This window comes from Sus scrofa, chromosome 13 (assembly GCF_000003025.6).
Source record: "Sus scrofa isolate TJ Tabasco breed Duroc chromosome 13, Sscrofa11.1, whole genome shotgun sequence".
NCBI lineage: Eukaryota > Metazoa > Chordata > Mammalia > Artiodactyla > Suidae > Sus > Sus scrofa.
The window spans coordinates 138,769,430-138,786,262 of NC_010455.5; the positions used below are offsets into that span (position 1 = coordinate 138,769,430).

General features: G+C 38.7%; 2 protein-coding genes across 2 annotated transcripts in view; one reads left to right on the forward strand and one right to left on the reverse strand.

The window, feature by feature from the left end:
* GOLGB1 (golgin B1) overlaps positions 1–16,833 on the forward strand; it is a 92,452-nt gene that overhangs the window by 14,627 nt on the left and 60,992 nt on the right. The window contains 7 exon segments of the mRNA XM_021070274.1: positions 1,950–2,044; positions 3,909–4,061; positions 4,267–4,419; positions 6,426–6,554; positions 12,030–12,146; positions 15,399–15,521; positions 16,625–16,738. Coding sequence (XP_020925933.1) covers positions 1,952–2,044; positions 3,909–4,061; positions 4,267–4,419; positions 6,426–6,554; positions 12,030–12,146; positions 15,399–15,521; positions 16,625–16,738 — 882 coding nt within the window. The 5' untranslated portion in view covers positions 1,950–1,951.
* On the reverse strand, positions 10,546–12,007 carry C13H7orf73 (chromosome 13 C7orf73 homolog). The gene has a single exon (XM_021070275.1). It carries the CDS (start codon positions 10,700–10,702, stop codon positions 10,559–10,561), a length of 144 nt encoding a protein of 47 aa, XP_020925934.1. The 5' UTR covers positions 10,703–12,007; the 3' UTR covers positions 10,546–10,558.

A 16,833-nucleotide genomic window follows, 5' to 3' on the forward strand; every position in this document is an offset into this window, starting at 1 on the left:
CTGGGAGTGGTTCTCTTTTTTTCCTTTTCTGTTTTCCACATCTTTTCCAAATACTATATACCACTTATCCAGGTAACCTGTTGTAGGAACAAAGGTCTTCCCACTTCTGTCTTTATGGATGCCCTAAACACTGTTACTGCTCTGAGTAGAAGAAAACTGTAGCAGAGACTAGTTTTATTCAAGTGCCTGTTTTATACAATAGCTTTTACATTTCTCCCTGCTGAGGGTTTTTTTTTTTTTTTTTTTTTTTTTTTTTTGCTATTTCTTTGGGCCGCTCCCGTGGCATATGGAGGTTCCCAGGCTAGGGGTCCAATCGGAGCTGTAGCCACTGGCCTACGCCAGAGCCACAGCAACGCGGGATCCGAGCCGCGTCTGCAACCTACACCACAGCTCACGGCAACGCCGGATCGTTAACCCACTGAGCAAGGCCAGGGACCAAACCTGCAACCTCATGGTTCCTAGTCGGATTCGTTAACCACTGCGCCACGACGGGAACTTCCCCTGCTGAGGGTTTTAAAAGCCAGATACTATTTTGTCACTAAGCATAAAATTTAGCATAATCACTTACACTTAATACTATGCACAGTCCAGTTTATTTTGACTTTTCCTATCAAAACATTAATATTCTCACTTTCAAGGAGTTTATGAACTGGCAAGTAACACTGATTTGAATGACTAACTAAATAAAGAAGGAAAAAGGAAGAGACAGAAAGAGGGTGTGTGTATGTTTGTGCGCATGTGTGTGTGTGTTCAGGTTATCAGTGAGTTTTGGTGGCTTGTATCTTAAGGGGTTGGCCCATTTCATCTCTGTTGATGAATTTATAGGCATAGAGTTATTTTTAGTTCCTTTATTACTTTTTATGTAAGTGTGTCAGTAGTGATGTCTCCTCTTTCATATCTAATGTTGACAATTTGCATCTTTTGTCTTTTTTGTTGGTCAGCTTGACTGAATTTTATACATTTTACTCATCTTTTCAGAGAACCAACTTTTGGTTTTACTGATTTTCTCAATTTTTCTATTTTAAATTTTATTAATTTCTGCTCTAATGGAAAATTTTTTTCCTTACTTATATTTGTTTTAATTTGCTATTCTTTTTCCAGTATCATACAATGAAGGGTAGGTTGCTGATTTTAGTCTTTCTATATATGCATTTAATGCTATACACATTTAATGCTATACCTTTTAAACAGGGATTACATTTAAATTTTAGTGAAACCACATGGTTTATTAAGAAAGCTTCCTAAAAGAATGGGGTTCATGGAGTTCCCTTCATGGCTCAGTGGTTAACGAATCCACCTAGGAACCATGAGGTTGCGGGTTTGATCCCTGGCCTTGCTCAGTGGGTTAAGGATCCAGCATTGCCATGAGCTGTGGTGTAGGTCACAGACGCGGCTCGGATCTCATGTTGCTGTGGCTCTGGCGTAGGCTGGTGTCTGCAGCTCCGGTTAGACCCCTAGCCTGGGAAACTCCATGTGCCACGGCAGCGGCCCAAGAAATGGCAAAAAAAAAAAAGAATGGGGTTCATGAGGCACATAAAAAGAAAAATTTTGCTGAATCATGGGATATATTTGACAAAGTAGGAGAGACAGTAATCTAGTAGGGGAAGGAATAGTAAGAAGTCCATGTTTATAAATGAAATTATAGTGAAAGAAAAGGCATTAATGATAACCTGTAAGGTGTGTGATTTTCCACTAAGCAGTTATGTATTGTATTTCATTTAAAAATATTAGTGCTGGTGATTAAAATCTCTGCGCAGTTGCCATGGAAAAGAACAATGTGTTTCCCTATACTGTACATACTCCAACGCCTTTTTAAAGATCTCATCATGCTGTAGTGTGTGTATAATATATATCACCTGCACAATTTTGTATTTCACTTATAGATGATACTTCATTATGGGAGAAGCCTAAATCCATTTTACTGACTCTTTCATCTTCTTTTCTTGCAGAAATGCTGAGCCGATTGTCAGGATTAGCAAATGTTGTTTTGCATGAGTTATCAGGAGATGACACTGCTGAGAATATGAGGACTTCTTTAGAACCTGTGAGTAACTCTGTTCTGAACTATACTGTTGAGACATATATTCTGTGTTTTTCTGAGGACAAGAATTTAAGACAGAAAGGTATGAGTAGGCTCCCTTGTCCTAAGTAGAAGGGAAATTAGGAAAAATATTGAGACTTTATAAATAAATGATCCTTTTCCTGTAAGTTCGTAGCTTCTGAGCCATAGTGATGGGAATCCAGTCCTGGATGAAATGAGGAGGATTGTCCTCTTTCGTCCCCCTGGGCCTTGTTTAGTGCTAGATTGTTTTAACTGCTCTAGTGTATATTTCTATTCCATAGGAAAGATTTGAAATGACAAATGGTGGAACTGGAGCACCTTTCAGGTTTGAGACTATCTGATGTTGTAGATTCATCTATCACTTCTCTTAGAATTTGTATTATATTTTTTGAAGGTTACATAGGAATCAAAAAGTCTTCTTTGTGGAGTTCCCCAGTGGCCTAGGGGGTTAAGAATCTTGTGTTCAGAGTTCCCGTCGTGGCACAGTGGTTAATGAATCCTACTGGGAAACATGAAGTTGTGGGTTCGATCCCTGCCCTTGCTCAGTGGGTTAACGATCCGGTGTTGCCGTGAGCTGTGGTGTTGGTTGCAGACATGGTTTGGATCCTGCGTTGCTGTGGCTCTGGCGTAGGCTGGCAGCTACAGCTCTGATTCAACCCCTAGCCTGGGAACCTCCATATGCCACGGGAGCGGCCCAAAGAAATAGCAAAAAGACCAAAAAAAAAAAAAAAAGAATCTTGTGTTGTCACTGCTGTGGCTGGGGTTTGATCCCTGGCCCAGAACTCCCATATGCTGGGCATTGGGGAGTGGTGCAGCCAAAAAAAAAATGTCCTTTCACTTTCTGAAAAGGCAAGCAGTATTGCCTTGTGGTTAAGAGAATTTTATTCAATTGCTTTCTTTTTTTTTTTTTTGTCTTATTAGGGCCGCACTGGTGGCATGTGGAGGTTCCCAGGCTAGGGGTCAAATCAGAGCTGAAGCTGCCGGCCTACACCACAGCCACAGCAACACCAGATCCTTAACCCACTGAGTGAGGCCAGGGATCGAACCTGCATCCTCATGGATGCTAGTCAGATTCATTTCCACTGAGCCACGACGGGAACTCTATATTCAACTACTTTCTTAATTTTAAATTTTGGGCTCTTCTACTAAACATTTTGTGGGTTTGTTTTTTTTTTTTTTTTTTTTTTTTTGCTTCCCTTTGTTTTTCTCTTTGATAAAATTAGTGTAAGACTATGAATGAGGTAATGTTTGTAAAATGGTTCACATTTACGGAGTACTTAATATATATTGCAATGACTACGATAGTATTTACTGGATAATAATAATTATTGGGTAATAATTATCACTGAAAAGGTTTCTTTGAAAATTTTAATTTTTAATTTTTATTTTTCCTGCCAGATAAGTATGAGCATGTCTCTATCCACCCTTGCACAGCCTTAGATGCCTTACGATGTACACACACGCTCACTTGGTTCTCATTCCCTCCCCACCCCTCTTCCCCCACCCTCTGCACCTTCCGCACCCCTTCCTTTCCACACCTCTCAGCCCCTCCCAGCAGCCCTTCTACTAACGTCCAAGCAACATCTCTAGAGGACTTCCACAGCCCTGGAAATTCAGTCCCCGGGTTTTATAGCAATACACTGCAAGATTTTACATAAGCCAAGCCACATTCCTGATACCTAAGGCCCCTCCTTTCCTCCATCCCATGTCTTGCTCTTGAGCCCTTATCTCCCTGGAAAGGATATGAGTTGGGCAAGAGAGAAGATGATGTTGGAATGAAGGAATTTCTCTTTGGAAGTTAATACCTTTTCCCTCACGCATTGGCAACTTTTTGTCTCAATACTAGGAATTACCCCAAGAATCTGACATGGAATTTAATGATAGAACACAAGAGGATGTTCTGGAGCGCCTGGCTTATGCTGAGCAGTTGGTGGTAGAACTAAAAGAAATCATTAGACAGAAGGATGCTCAACTGCAGCAGAAGGATGAAGTTCTGCAGGTAAATGTTTCTCTCCTTTCATGCCAAGCATGTGATAAAAGACAGGCATCACACTTAGGTTTTTCTCTGCGCTTAGATTTTCAGAGAATCTGATTCTTACTTCCTTAATACAGTTAGATGATGCCTACTGAGAATAGCTTTTTATTATCTGTTGGATAAGTGATGAATATATATTTGTATATTTACCATCTTTGTTCTCTGACAGGAAGAAAGAAAAGCTGCTGATAACAAAATAAAAAAACTAAAACTTCACGCCAAGGCCAAATTAACATCTTTGAACAAACACATAGAAGAGATGAAGGCACAAGGAGGGTCAGTTGTATCTGCAGAATCTCAGTCAGAGGAGCAACTTTCTAAGGTACAGTGACTGGGTAGAATATACATTTTCTGAGCAGAAAAAGCCTCTCATTACAGCAGATCTTCACTAATCACAAAAATGTGTGATGCTAAAGTAATGGAGCACTAAATGCTGTCCTTTCTTATTGAGCTTGCAGTCTAGCTGGGTTATGGGCCAAACACAGAATAAAAGGCAACAGAAAACATGGAAATTAAAGATCAGTTGTGACCTGGACTTTCAGGGAATTAAAAAGGCTAATAGGAAGAAATAAATATTGAAGTGAGGCATTTGGATGTGAGAGACATAGCTTTTGGAGGAGTTTCATCAGTGATTAGAAGATCACACTAGATCATCTCTAGGGTTTCTCCCAGCTCTGAAATTTTTTGGTTCAGTGACTGGATACAGAATATCCTTTGTCTTCATTCAGCCGGGTGAGAGTACATTAAAGGTTCATGCATTGTGTGTGGGTTTAGTCAGCTGGATTACTTTGGGTTGTGGTAAAGGATACCTCTAGGTTTATGACTGCCACCAACGAAACACTTTAAGGTTGAGGATGGAGAGAGGAATAAGCGAAATGGTGCCTTTTGAGGAATAGAGCATTGTCCCAGTTCTTGTACTTAATACCTTTCGTCTGTGGTTAAACTCACATTCAGCCAGCCATTTAGAGAACAAGAAACTTTAGTGTTTGGGGAGTTTGGTACGGAATAGAGAGAGGCAGCACGTCACGTGTGTATATTACAGATGTCACCGTACGTAAGAAATCTTTTAATTTTTTTAGATTTCACTCTTTTATTTTTTGACCCACTAGTCTTATTCATAATGTTTTCAGTTCTTGGGAAATGAGATTTTAATCACTTCTTTAGGTACAACCCTTGGGATCACTAGTTGGCTCACTAGTACCATGGGTCTAATGCTCAGAAGATATTACTGGGTCTAATGCTCAGAAGATATTACTTTTTCTGCATTTGTAGCCTTATTTAACTTCTCAAAGCTTATTTTAGAAGCTTTTCTTATTCTCAAATAATGTCTTCATCTGGTCTTCTTTTCTTTTTGTTTTTTCCTCTCATAATTCTTTCTTCCCATGCCTGTGGTAGCATCAACATCTCTCCCCATGTGATTTTGTTTCTTCTAACTTTTCCTTCTGCTGTGTTGTTAGATTTTAAAATTATCCATTTTATGCTCTGCCTTTTCTTTTAAGCTCCGAGACCTTAAACAAATCAACATCTTACAGCTTCATTTCCTTCCTCTGTTAAATAAAAGAGATGGAATAAATGATTCCTAATTCCAGCCATCAGTCACAGCACCCCTTATAAAACTATTGTATACCCATTATAGAGCTTGATATTCTATGGAAAATATAGTTGAAGAAATGATGGCACCCCTTAGATGCTTGACTGACTATTATGTGGAAGAAAGTATAAAATTATTCTGTAGACTTCCAATAAGCAGACTATGTTCATTTTGCTGGGAGGCAGTAGTGGTGAATTCAGTTGGGAGGCAGAATCTAGCTCAGTCTAAGGGAGAGTTTTGGGGGGAAAAAGGCTATTGAAAGATTTGAATCCTCCAACTGCTGCCTTTTTTGTGATGTTTTGCCCCTCACTTAGCAGCTGTGTTTTCCTGAATTCTGTCCTCCAGTTCAAGGCAGCGAGACTATGGATTTTAAGTTTTAGTCCAATATAACACTGACTGGTTTTGCCCTCAGACTAAAAACCATAAAAGTGGGAAACTTGGTGTCATTTCTTCCAGCTATCCACTCCCCTCTAGTACCTTCTTGTTGTTCTCCCACATTTTCAAATAGCTTTATAGCTGTCTATCTTACCCAGAGTTTATAGTGGTTATCTGAGGGAGAATGGGTCTAAAAGGAGCTGCTTGGCCATACTGAAACTGGAAGACTCTAAAATCCCTTCCTTATTGTCAGGTCAGGTGTTATTTCTTGCTCCCGTTAGTTGGGTAACACTAAAATCAAATGGTTTTATAGGGCAAATTAGATTCTCTTAAATAAATGACTTTATCGTCTGCATTTTCAGCATGACAAGAGTTCTACAGAAGAAGAGATGGAAGTAGAAAAGATAAAACATAAACTCCAGGAGAAGGAGGCACTAATTAGCAGTTTGCAAGCCCAACTTACCCAGGCACAGGCAGAGCAGTCTACAAAGGTAAGGGTGTAAGTCACCTCATAATCATTAAGTTAACAGATCACTAAAGCCCAATGGATTATTATACAACGAATACATTTTGCTAGATGCCCAATGGATATTTATCTGTGTAGCCACCAATTTTCTTCCTTTTTCCCTTCCCTTATCTCTCCTCCTTTCCTTCCTTACCCCCTAAGTGTAGTGATTTTACTAGATTGTGCATTGATGTTTGTCACCCATGGTTGGTATTTGTAGATACCCAGTATGGTTTGACACATTTTTACTTAGGAGAGTTTTCTTAAATTATATAGCTTGTAGTATTTTGTCTGTTGTTTAGGGACTTCTATTATCTCTATGTTCCATCTTTCATTATCTTCAATATTTGTCAGTTCCTCTCAGTTCCTTTTTAATATCTTCATTTTAAAAAGTTTCTTCTTTTATCCCCCTTATTTTATTTAAGGCATTCTATTTTGTGTTTATTTGCTTTTATGTTCCTGCTTGTTTTGTCTTCTTTTCTGACATGAATTTTCAGAATTCATTTTGTTTTTTGTTGGTTTTTTTCTGGCCATGCTCACAGCATTCAAGAGTTCCTAGGCCAGGGATCAAACTTATGCCACAGCAGTAACCAGAGCCACAGCAGTGACAATACCAATTCTTAACCTGCTGATCTACCAAGGAGCTCCTTAGAATTCATTTTGATTCAGAGGAACCAAATTCTTCTTAAATTCTGTCACCTCCTTTCAGAGTTTTTTAATTCTGATTTTCTAATTTTTGTTCTTTCATGTCTTGTATAATTTTCTTAATTTTTTTAAACACCTGTTCAAATCTTTTTTGAGCATGCCTATGGTATGCTTTTATCACCAGCACCTTAGTTTTCTTCTTTTTTTTTTTACATTAACTTTGCATGGGATTTGACCTTGATCCTTTTGTGTTTCTTATTTTTTAATTTTTTAAAATTTTTTAAAATTTTGTTTCATTTTTTTATTACTCAAATGAATTTATCACATCTGTAGTTGTATAATGATCATTACAATCTAATTTCACAAGATTTCCATCCTTTTGTGTTTCTTATTTTTGTATGAAATTAATTTTCCTAAACTTTCAGGAGGAGGCCTGGTTCAGGAAAACTTTTTTTATTTAACAGACTTCGCTCTTTTGTTGTTTTTTGTGTTGTATTCAAATATATAGCAGGTGGATTTCTGAGATTTCCTGGCCTTGTTCTCCCTGTTCTTCACTGTGGTCTCTACAAATATTGTCTGATAGAAATATAATGTGAGCCACATGTATAATTTTAAATTTTTTAGCAGCTGCATTACAAAAGCTAAAGAAGAAACAGGTAAAATTAATTTTAATAATATACTTCATTTAGTCCAATTTTTTTAAAATATGCTTTTAAGATTAATATAAAAAATATTTTTGTGCTAATTTACATTCTTTTTTCTGTAGTAAGTCTGAAATTATGTATTTCATATTATATCCCAATTTGAATGCTAAATTTTCATTGAAAATACTTCATCTGTGTTTAGATTTCATAAAATTCCCAGTTGAGAAAATAAATTCATAAACTACATCTGTGAGAAATGAAAGCAAATGTCTTCTTAAAGACTTGTATATGCATGTTCATAGCAGCTTTGCTTGTAATAACCAATAGCTAGAAACAACTCATATGTCTATGAGCAGGAGAGTATTTAAACAAACTGTGAAATATCTACACAGTAGAATACTACTTAGGAATAAAAAGGAATGAACTATGAATCAGTAGTACACTTTTATTTTTTTTATTTTTATTTTTTTGCTATTTCTTTGGGCCGCTCCCACGGCATATGGAGGTTCCCAGGCTAGGGGTCCAATTGGAGCTGTAGCCACTGGCCTACGCCAGAGCCACAGCAACGCGGGATCCGAGCCGCGTCTGCAACCTACACCACAGCTGACGGCAACGCCGGATCGTTAACCCACTGAGCAAGGGCAGGGACCGAACCCGCAACCTCATGGTTCCTAGTCGGATTCGTTAACCACTGTGCCACGACGGGAACTCCACACTTTTATTTTATTTGCCTTCTTTTTCTTTCTTTCTTTTTTTTTTTTGTCTTTTCTCTTTTTAGGGCTACACCTGTGGCATATGGAGGTTCCCAGGCCAGGGGTAGAATTGGAGCTACAGCCGCTGGCCTACGCCACAGCCACAGCAGCACAGGATCCAAGCTGTATCTGTGACCTACACCATAGCTCACAGCAATGCCAGATTCTTTACCCACTGAGGGAGGCCAGGGGTTGAACTTGCAGACTCATGGTTACCAGATGGATTCCTTTCTGCTGTACCACAATAGGAACTCCTACTTTCTTTTTTTTAATTAAAGTATAGTTGATTTACAGTGTAGTGCCAATTTCTGCTGTAGAGCAAAGTGACCCAGTCGTAAACACACACACACACACACACACACACACACACACACACACTCCTTTTCTTATATTATCTTCCATCACGGTTTATCTCAATAGATTGGATATAGTTCCCTGTGCTATACAGTAGGACCTTATTGCTTTCCATTCTAAATGTGATAATTTGAATCTCCTAACCCCAATCCATCCCACTCCCTGCCCCCTCCCTCTTGGCAACCACAAGTCTGTTTTCTATGTCCGTGAGTCTGTTTCTGTTTTGTAGATAGGTTCATTTGTGCCATACTTTAGATTCCACATATAAGTGATATCTTATGGTATTTACTTTTCTTCCTCTTTCTGAACTTACTTTACTTAGTATGATAATCTCTAGTTGCATCCATGTTGCTGCAAAGGCATTATTTTGCTCTTTTTTATGGCTGAGTAGTATACCACATCTTCTTATTCCATTCATCTGTTGATGGACATTTAGGTTGCTTCCATGTCTTGACTATTGTGAAACGTGCTGCTGTGAACACATGGCAGCATGTATCTTTTTGAATTGTATTTTTGTGCAGATATATGCCCAGGAGTGGGATTGCTGGATCACATGGTAGTTCTGTATCTAGTTTTCTGAGAAACCTCCAGACTGTTTTCCATAGTGGTTGTACCAGTTGACATTCCCACCAGCAGTGTAGGAGGGTTCCCTTTTCCCCACACCCTCTCCAGCATTTGTTATTTGTAGACTTATTAATGATGGCCATTCTGACACTGTGAGGTGGTACCTCATTGTAGTTTTGATTTGCATTTCTCTAATAATTAGTGATCCTGAGCATTTTTTCATGTGCCTGCTGGCAATCCAAATATCTTCTTTGAAGAAATGTCTATTTAGATCTTCTGCCCATTTTTCTATTGAGTTGTTTGTTTTTGTTGTTGTTGAGTTATATGAATTATTTACATATTTTGGATGTTACGCCCTTGTCAGTTGCAAGTACACCTTTATTTTATTTATTTATTTATTTTTATAATCAACTTCTCATTTTTCTACCAGGTAATGTCACATGCACCTGTTATCCTATAAAGTATGATTCTTACGAGGGAAAAGAACCAAATCAAATACATCATTAAGAAACAACATGCATATTAGACTAGGAATTCTATTGAGGACAATGGCCATTATTTTAAATATTTTTAAATTTCTAGTTCTTGACAAGGTTCTCAGGACACTGTTTCATTTTGAAGTAACATAATTTAATACCAAATGTTTAACTACCCATTATATAATTGCTAGAATGTAAAATCAGCATTATTTATATCTCATCAGCTATACAAAATTTGTCAGTTATTCTTTTGAAAAAAGGTAATAGAAGTCCCAAAGAATAAGGGAGAGACTACTAATTAAAGGTCATGTTTACTAATCTAGCACCATAATTCCAGTTTCAGGGCCTCCCAAGTGGCTGGAAGGAGGAAGGGAAGAAGTGATGCTGTTGGAAAATTAAGGGTAGTTCTTAACTTGTGGCCCCATTTGTGCTCTAAAGCAACACAGTGAAGAAAACTGCTGAGGCTGGAGATTAAAACAAAAGCTTTTGGTTCAGACAGTAAAGGAGGCCCTCAACAACAGTAGAATCCAGAAGGCAGGGCTGGAGTCACCCTCATGAACTAGGGGGTTTCTTCTTGGCATCCAGGTCCTTTTTAATATCTTCAAGTTTTTTAGCCAGGTTTGGTATGGCATAGTTCTGAGCCAGATACATTCCAACCACGTTGCCGAGATTAAATCCAAGCAGGAACTGGAGCATGATGTCCGCCGGGAGGGAGCGATGGGTGGATGGGTGGCTGCGGCTCCGTGGGCCGTCCCAGGCTGCCTCCCGCGGTGTGACGGGCAGACTTGACACCTTTATTTGAAACTTAAAAATGTGTCTGTATTTATTTTTTGAAACAGATAAATTATTCAATTAAAATAATAAGTATTTATCTTTTAATTTAATTACCAATTATGATTTACATAGATATCAACTGTTCCTCATGCTCTCTGCTTAAAGTATGCAAATAAATAAATACATTAAGTCTTACATAAGTGTGTAGGAAAAAATCATTTAAATTGAACCAATCTATTAATACTGGCTAGATAGCTGGTTGGTTTATTTTAACATGAGGAACAACAAGCACACTTGTTACTTGCACAACAATTCAGCAGTATCTTACATGATGCCACAGTTAAAATAAAATATAGTCAGGCTAAAATGTAGTTTCATTTAATGGAAAAATAATTTGTACTTAATTAAAATTAAATAATATTAATGATTACATTTCTTATTTATATTAGGCATATTTCAAGCCCTTGATAGCCACATGTGGCTAGCTGATAATAAATTATACATGTGTGTAGCCCTTGTTTTTCCTCTATTGCTGTTATCCCTGTTCTGCCTAATTTCTATTTCACACTAGAAGTTTCTTAGTGCAGTCCGTGTCTTGGAAGGCAGCCCAGTATTGTGTTAGTTTTGAGAGTTCAGAGGGCCTAGATTATTCTAGCCTCTGTTTTTACTGTGGACCTCTCGTACTCAACCAGTACTGGAGAACAGGGAAGCCCTGCCATTTTAAGCTGCTGTTCTAAGATTGGCCAAATATACTTTCCACTGAGAACTTATTGGCTATTTTGGGGTTTTCCTGTTCTCAGGGCCATCGGATGTTACACTGTTGCTGCCTTCTTCCTACTGCACAGACTCTAATACCATGCAGGTCCTATGCCTTTTGGGTGGTTTGTCCTTACTTACTTGTATTTTGAGGTTTGTAGGACTACCTTCCTAATTTTATTGTAAATATTGTGTGTGAGGTTTTGGTTTTATTATCTAGTTGTACTATTTATTTCTGTGTGAGGATTCAGAGAAATTCAAAGACTGCTGCTGTTATTTTTGTTTTCCTTTGACGAGTACTTTTGATAATTAATTTTTCAAAAAAAAAAAAAAAAAAAAAACCATGGTACATGTAATCCCCTTTAGTGTTCAGTGGAAAATAGAAGGGTATTGGTAGGTTTTTTAGGGCAAATGAGAGAGGGAGGTCAAAGAATTAAAAGTGCTAATTCTTTGCTTAAATACTTTTTTCCTTCTGTGTCTTCATTTTGCTAAGAGTTCAGCAGAGATGGAAGAATTTTTCACGATGAAGAAGCAGCTCCAAGAGAAGGAGGAACTTATTAGCACCTTGCAGACCCAGCTCAGCCAGACGCAAGCAGAGCAAGCTGCTCAGGTAGGTGGAAGTTACCTTACAACAATTAGAATAAAGAATCATGAAAGCCTAAGGTTATTACATGACAAGTCAGTTCAGATAATCTATTTTTAAAACTTGAGTAGATGAAAGTATAATAGCTGGAATGATACAGTAGAAATTAGAAGGGTGTGGTAGTAGAAGAAATTAAAAGTGTTTATGTACCTTGATGATACACCATAGCCTAACTGATGGCTGTTTCTTAGTTCTGCGGGCCCAGCAACTTCATTTTAATAGTACACAAAGACTCAGTCTTTTAGGGAGGAATGGGTTATGCCAAGTTCAAAAGAGACCGTTAGATAAACCAAAAGAAATGCAAATGAGGAGTTCCTGTCGTGCCACAGTGGTTAACGAATCCGACTAGGGACCATGATTTTGTGGGTTCGATCTCTGGCCTTGCTCAGTGGGTTAAATATCCGGCGATGCTGTGAGCTGTGGTGTGGGTCGCAGACGCGGCTCGGATCCCGCGTTGCTGTGGCTGTGGCATAGGCCAGTGGCTATGGCTCCCATTAGACCCCTTGCCTGGGAACCTCCATGTGCCATGGGAAGTGGCCCTAGAAAAGGCAAAAAGACAAAAAAAAAAAAAAAAAAATGCAAATGATTAGGTCCATTCTTTCTCCGTAGTAAAATCTTAAGGGGAAGTTAAACTATAGTCAGAAGATTACTTAGGGATTATGTAAAGAGAAAGTGGTATAGGTTTTGCGATTCATTGTTAAAAGGCACCAGTATGTGACTTTCTTCTTCATATTTATTTCTGCTACCAGGGAGAGACTGTTTGGACTGGCATCCTCAACTCTTTCTCTATATTTTTCTAAATTTCCAGTTTCATATTTTTCCTTTGGAAGTGCTTTTGACTCAAGAAACCTTGTTTTCCCTGAAGTGCCTCTTATCCATTGGGTGTGTGGTGTTTGCTTTATCAATAACTTGTAGTATTAGTGGTGTGCTCTGACTGCGGATGGCCTACTGCAGTGTATACATTTAAAACTGTATATCCTAAAATCCTTAGTTTTACCTACCAGCTTGTATTGTGTCCTTTTTATGTACAAACGATTTGTAGGTGGAGAAATACAAAATATTTTTACCAAGCAGCTTAAAACATGGAAAGCCAAGTATACACACACACATAAATGTATTGACAGATTCATCATAATACAAGTCATTCAGAATGTGGATAGTAAGCAGTAATACAAACCAAAAGTATTTTGAGAGGTGAAGGAGGTGTCTATGTATGTAATAAGAAAGGTTACATGGAAAAGTTAAGATTTAGGGAGTTACAGGAGTTCCCATTGTGGCACAGCAGTAATGAACCTGACAAGTGTCCTTGAGGATGCCAGTTTGATCCCTGGCCCCACTTAGTGGGTTAAGTATCTGGCCTTGCAGTGAGCTGTGCTGTAGATTGTAGACGCAGCTCAGGTCCTGCATTGCTGTGGTTGTGGCTGAGGCCAGCAGCTACAGCTCTGATTTGACCGCTAGCCTGAGAGCTTTCATGTGCCACAGATGTGGCCGTAAAAAGAAAGGAAAAAAAAAGCTTTAAGGAGTTCCCATAATGGCTCTACAGGTTAAGAACCCAACATAGTCTTCAATCCCTGGCCTTTCTCAGTGTGTTAAGGATCCAGGAGTTCCCGTCGTGGCTTAGTGGTTAACGAATCTGACTGGGAACCATGAGGTTTTGGGTTCGCTCTCTGGCCTTGCTCAGTGGGTTATGGGTCCAGCGTTGCCGTGAGCTGTGGTGTAGGTTGCAGATGCAGCTCGGATCCTGCGTTGCTGTGGCTCTGGTGTAGGCTGATGGCTACAGCTCCGATTAGACCCCTAGCCTGAGAACCTCCGTATGCCATGGGTGTGGCCCTAGAAAAGGCTAAAAGACAAAAAAAAAAAAAAAAAAAAAAAGGGATCCTGCCTTGCTGCAAGCTACAGAGTAGGTCATAGATGTGGCTTGGATCTGGTGTGGTTGTGGCTTTGGCATAGGCCTCAGCTGCAGCTCCATTTCAACCCTTAGCCTGGAAACTCCATGTGCCATGGGTGCAGCCCTAAAAAGAAAGAAATGTCAAATAATCAAAGGAGTAAGTGAAGGAGTGAGTAAAGCATTAGAACCAAAATTCTTTTTTTTTTTTTTTTTTTGCTATTTCTTGGGCCGCTCCCACGGCATATGGAGATTCCCAGGCTAGGGGTCCAATTGGAGCTGTAGCCACTGGCCTACGCCAGAGCCACAGCAACGCTGGATCCGAGCCTCGTCTGCAACCTACACCACAGCTCACGGCAACGCCGGATCATTAACCCACTGAGCAAGGGCAGGGACCGAACCCGCAACCTCATGGTTCCTAGTCGGATTCGTTAACCACTGCGCCACGACGGGAACTCCAGAACCAAAATTCTTTATCCTACCTAGAAATAGAACCAAGGTCAGTTTAAGGTGTGGCAAGTTGAAAAATCAATAATAGTTGAAGACCAGTGCAAAATGGGCATGCTAAGAGCTGGTTAGCATGTTCAACCACAATCTTAAGGAAATGAATAAACGCACACACACACAGAGACACCTAAGAACAAAATGAAACAAAAATGCTGATACTGAGCAGCTCATAACCAATCAGTTTATTTTATTTCATTTTCTAAGAGCTAGTCACAAATGAGAGTGACCTAGAAGCTTGCAAGTAATGGCAGCTGAAAATAGCTGTCTGGGGAGGCAGTGTAGATTTGGATAGAAACATACTAAGGTCTTTGGTAGAAGCTATCCTTTGAAAATAAGACTGGAAAGAAAGATTTGTGTTTCTACTTGTGGAGAATCTTGAGTAAAAGATACATTAGTTTGAAATTTATTTTTATAGGTCATGAAAGTTTCATTGGAAGTTTTTGCGTATGAGTGTGATATTCAAAGTATCTAGGGCTTAACAGGAATCTGACTTTGTGTATTTAGTATTCTCATCTCTGTAGAGCTTTTAAAAATATACTTGTATATTTAAATACTTCTATTAATGATGCAAATATAATTTATATTCAAAATTCATTTTTAGGCTGACTTCTGAATTTGATAATAGATTTTCTCTAACATTTAGAAGTTGCCAGCAGACCTGTCCCTCTTTCAACATTCTCATCCTTAACATTCAAAACTAATCTAAAAAGAAAAAACCTATCGTCTATCAGTTCTCAGTGTCTGTCTTTGGAGAATAGTCTGTGAGTTCTGTTTGTGCAATATTCGGGGAGTGTAACTTGTATAGTTTCTCTGGTGTGTGTCTTCAGTTGAGTTCCATGCAGCAGGTGGTCCGAGAGAAAGATGCCCGCTTTGAGACACAAGTTCGTCTTCATGAAGATGAGCTTCTTCAGTTAGTAACCCAGGCAGATGTGGAAACAGAGATGCAACAGGTGTGTTGCTAAAACTTAGTAGAATGACTGTTGTTTTGGTTAACATTTAATTAAGTTGCCACAGCCACTTCTCCAACCTCACCCACTGTTCTTCACTTGGTCTGGGTTTGCTCATTAACTGCCTTCTTTTTGGTGTTTCTTCTCTTTTGTTGCATATTAATTATTCATTTTCCCTCACCTTGCCTCATACCTCTCTAATCAGGTTGTTGGTAGTCAAAAGCTGAGTTTATTGGCAAAAGTCGTAGTAGTTGAAAATTGATTTCTTTCACTTTGCCAATTGTAGCTACCTTTGTGCATTAAATACCCGATCCAAAGCTTCAAATCAATGAAGTCAATTTGAAACTTCAGAAAATTTAAAGATAAAAAGGAGTGATTTTGAAGTCATAAAGTCTTTTATTGAATCAATCATTTTTTAAAATAGTTTGAGTAATTTTTGAAAATTGACTTCATTGTTTTTAAGTTTATCATCTACTAACTCAAAAGATTTGTTTCTGTTAAGTGTGTAGTTCAGTGTATTACTCAAAGGCACTCCAGTGGTATTTCATGGTTGATTCATTTAATTGTTTTTGAGTGAAAACTTTTTCCAAGTTCTAGGCAATCCTTCAGAATTCACAAAGTAAAGTTTCAAAATGCAGCACTTTTTAAAAGTAGAATATTAATGTATACATGTGTCATTGATTAAATCATTCAAGAAATGTTTATCATGTGCATGTCCCATGCATGAGCCTAGAAGAGAACTGGTTCTTGCCTGCAGAGAATATTCTATTTGGTGAGTGAGATATACATGTACCTGTTATTTAGGTACATTGACTATGTAATTTTAAAAGGAGGTATGTGTAATAAATATCTAATTATTAAAAAGGTTCCCTAATTCAGGAATTTGCTTGTGTCAGCCTGGGTGTTGGTGGTGCTCTGGAGGAGATAATTTTGGAGATTCTTTGTTGCTGCTGGATGTTAAGCATGGCATGCTGGTGTCCCACTCTTTAATCTGTCATCCTCAAAATTCCCAAATCCTGAGAACACAATCTAAATGACAACTTGAAAGGTAAGCAAATAATGATGCTCATTTGTTAGCGCATGATGTCTAAACGTTTTCTTCTCAGAAATTGAGGGTGCTGCAGAGGAAGCTTGAGGAGCATGAAGAAGCCTTGCTGGGCCGTGCTCAGGTCGTGGACTTGCTGCAACAGGAGCTGACTGCTGCCGAACAGAGAAACCAGGTACTGCCTTGTGTCTCTACTGCCTGCCTTGGGAGTATTCATTTCCACTTTAGTTTGCCAGGCAGCAGGTATAAAATCCTGTTAGAGGCCTTCAG

What these genes read in the sequence shown, in the direction of transcription:
- C13H7orf73 (XM_021070275.1), bottom strand. Translation starts at nt 10,702, where the DNA reads ATGCTCCAGTTCCTGCTTGGATTTAATCTCGGCAACGTGGTTGGAATG.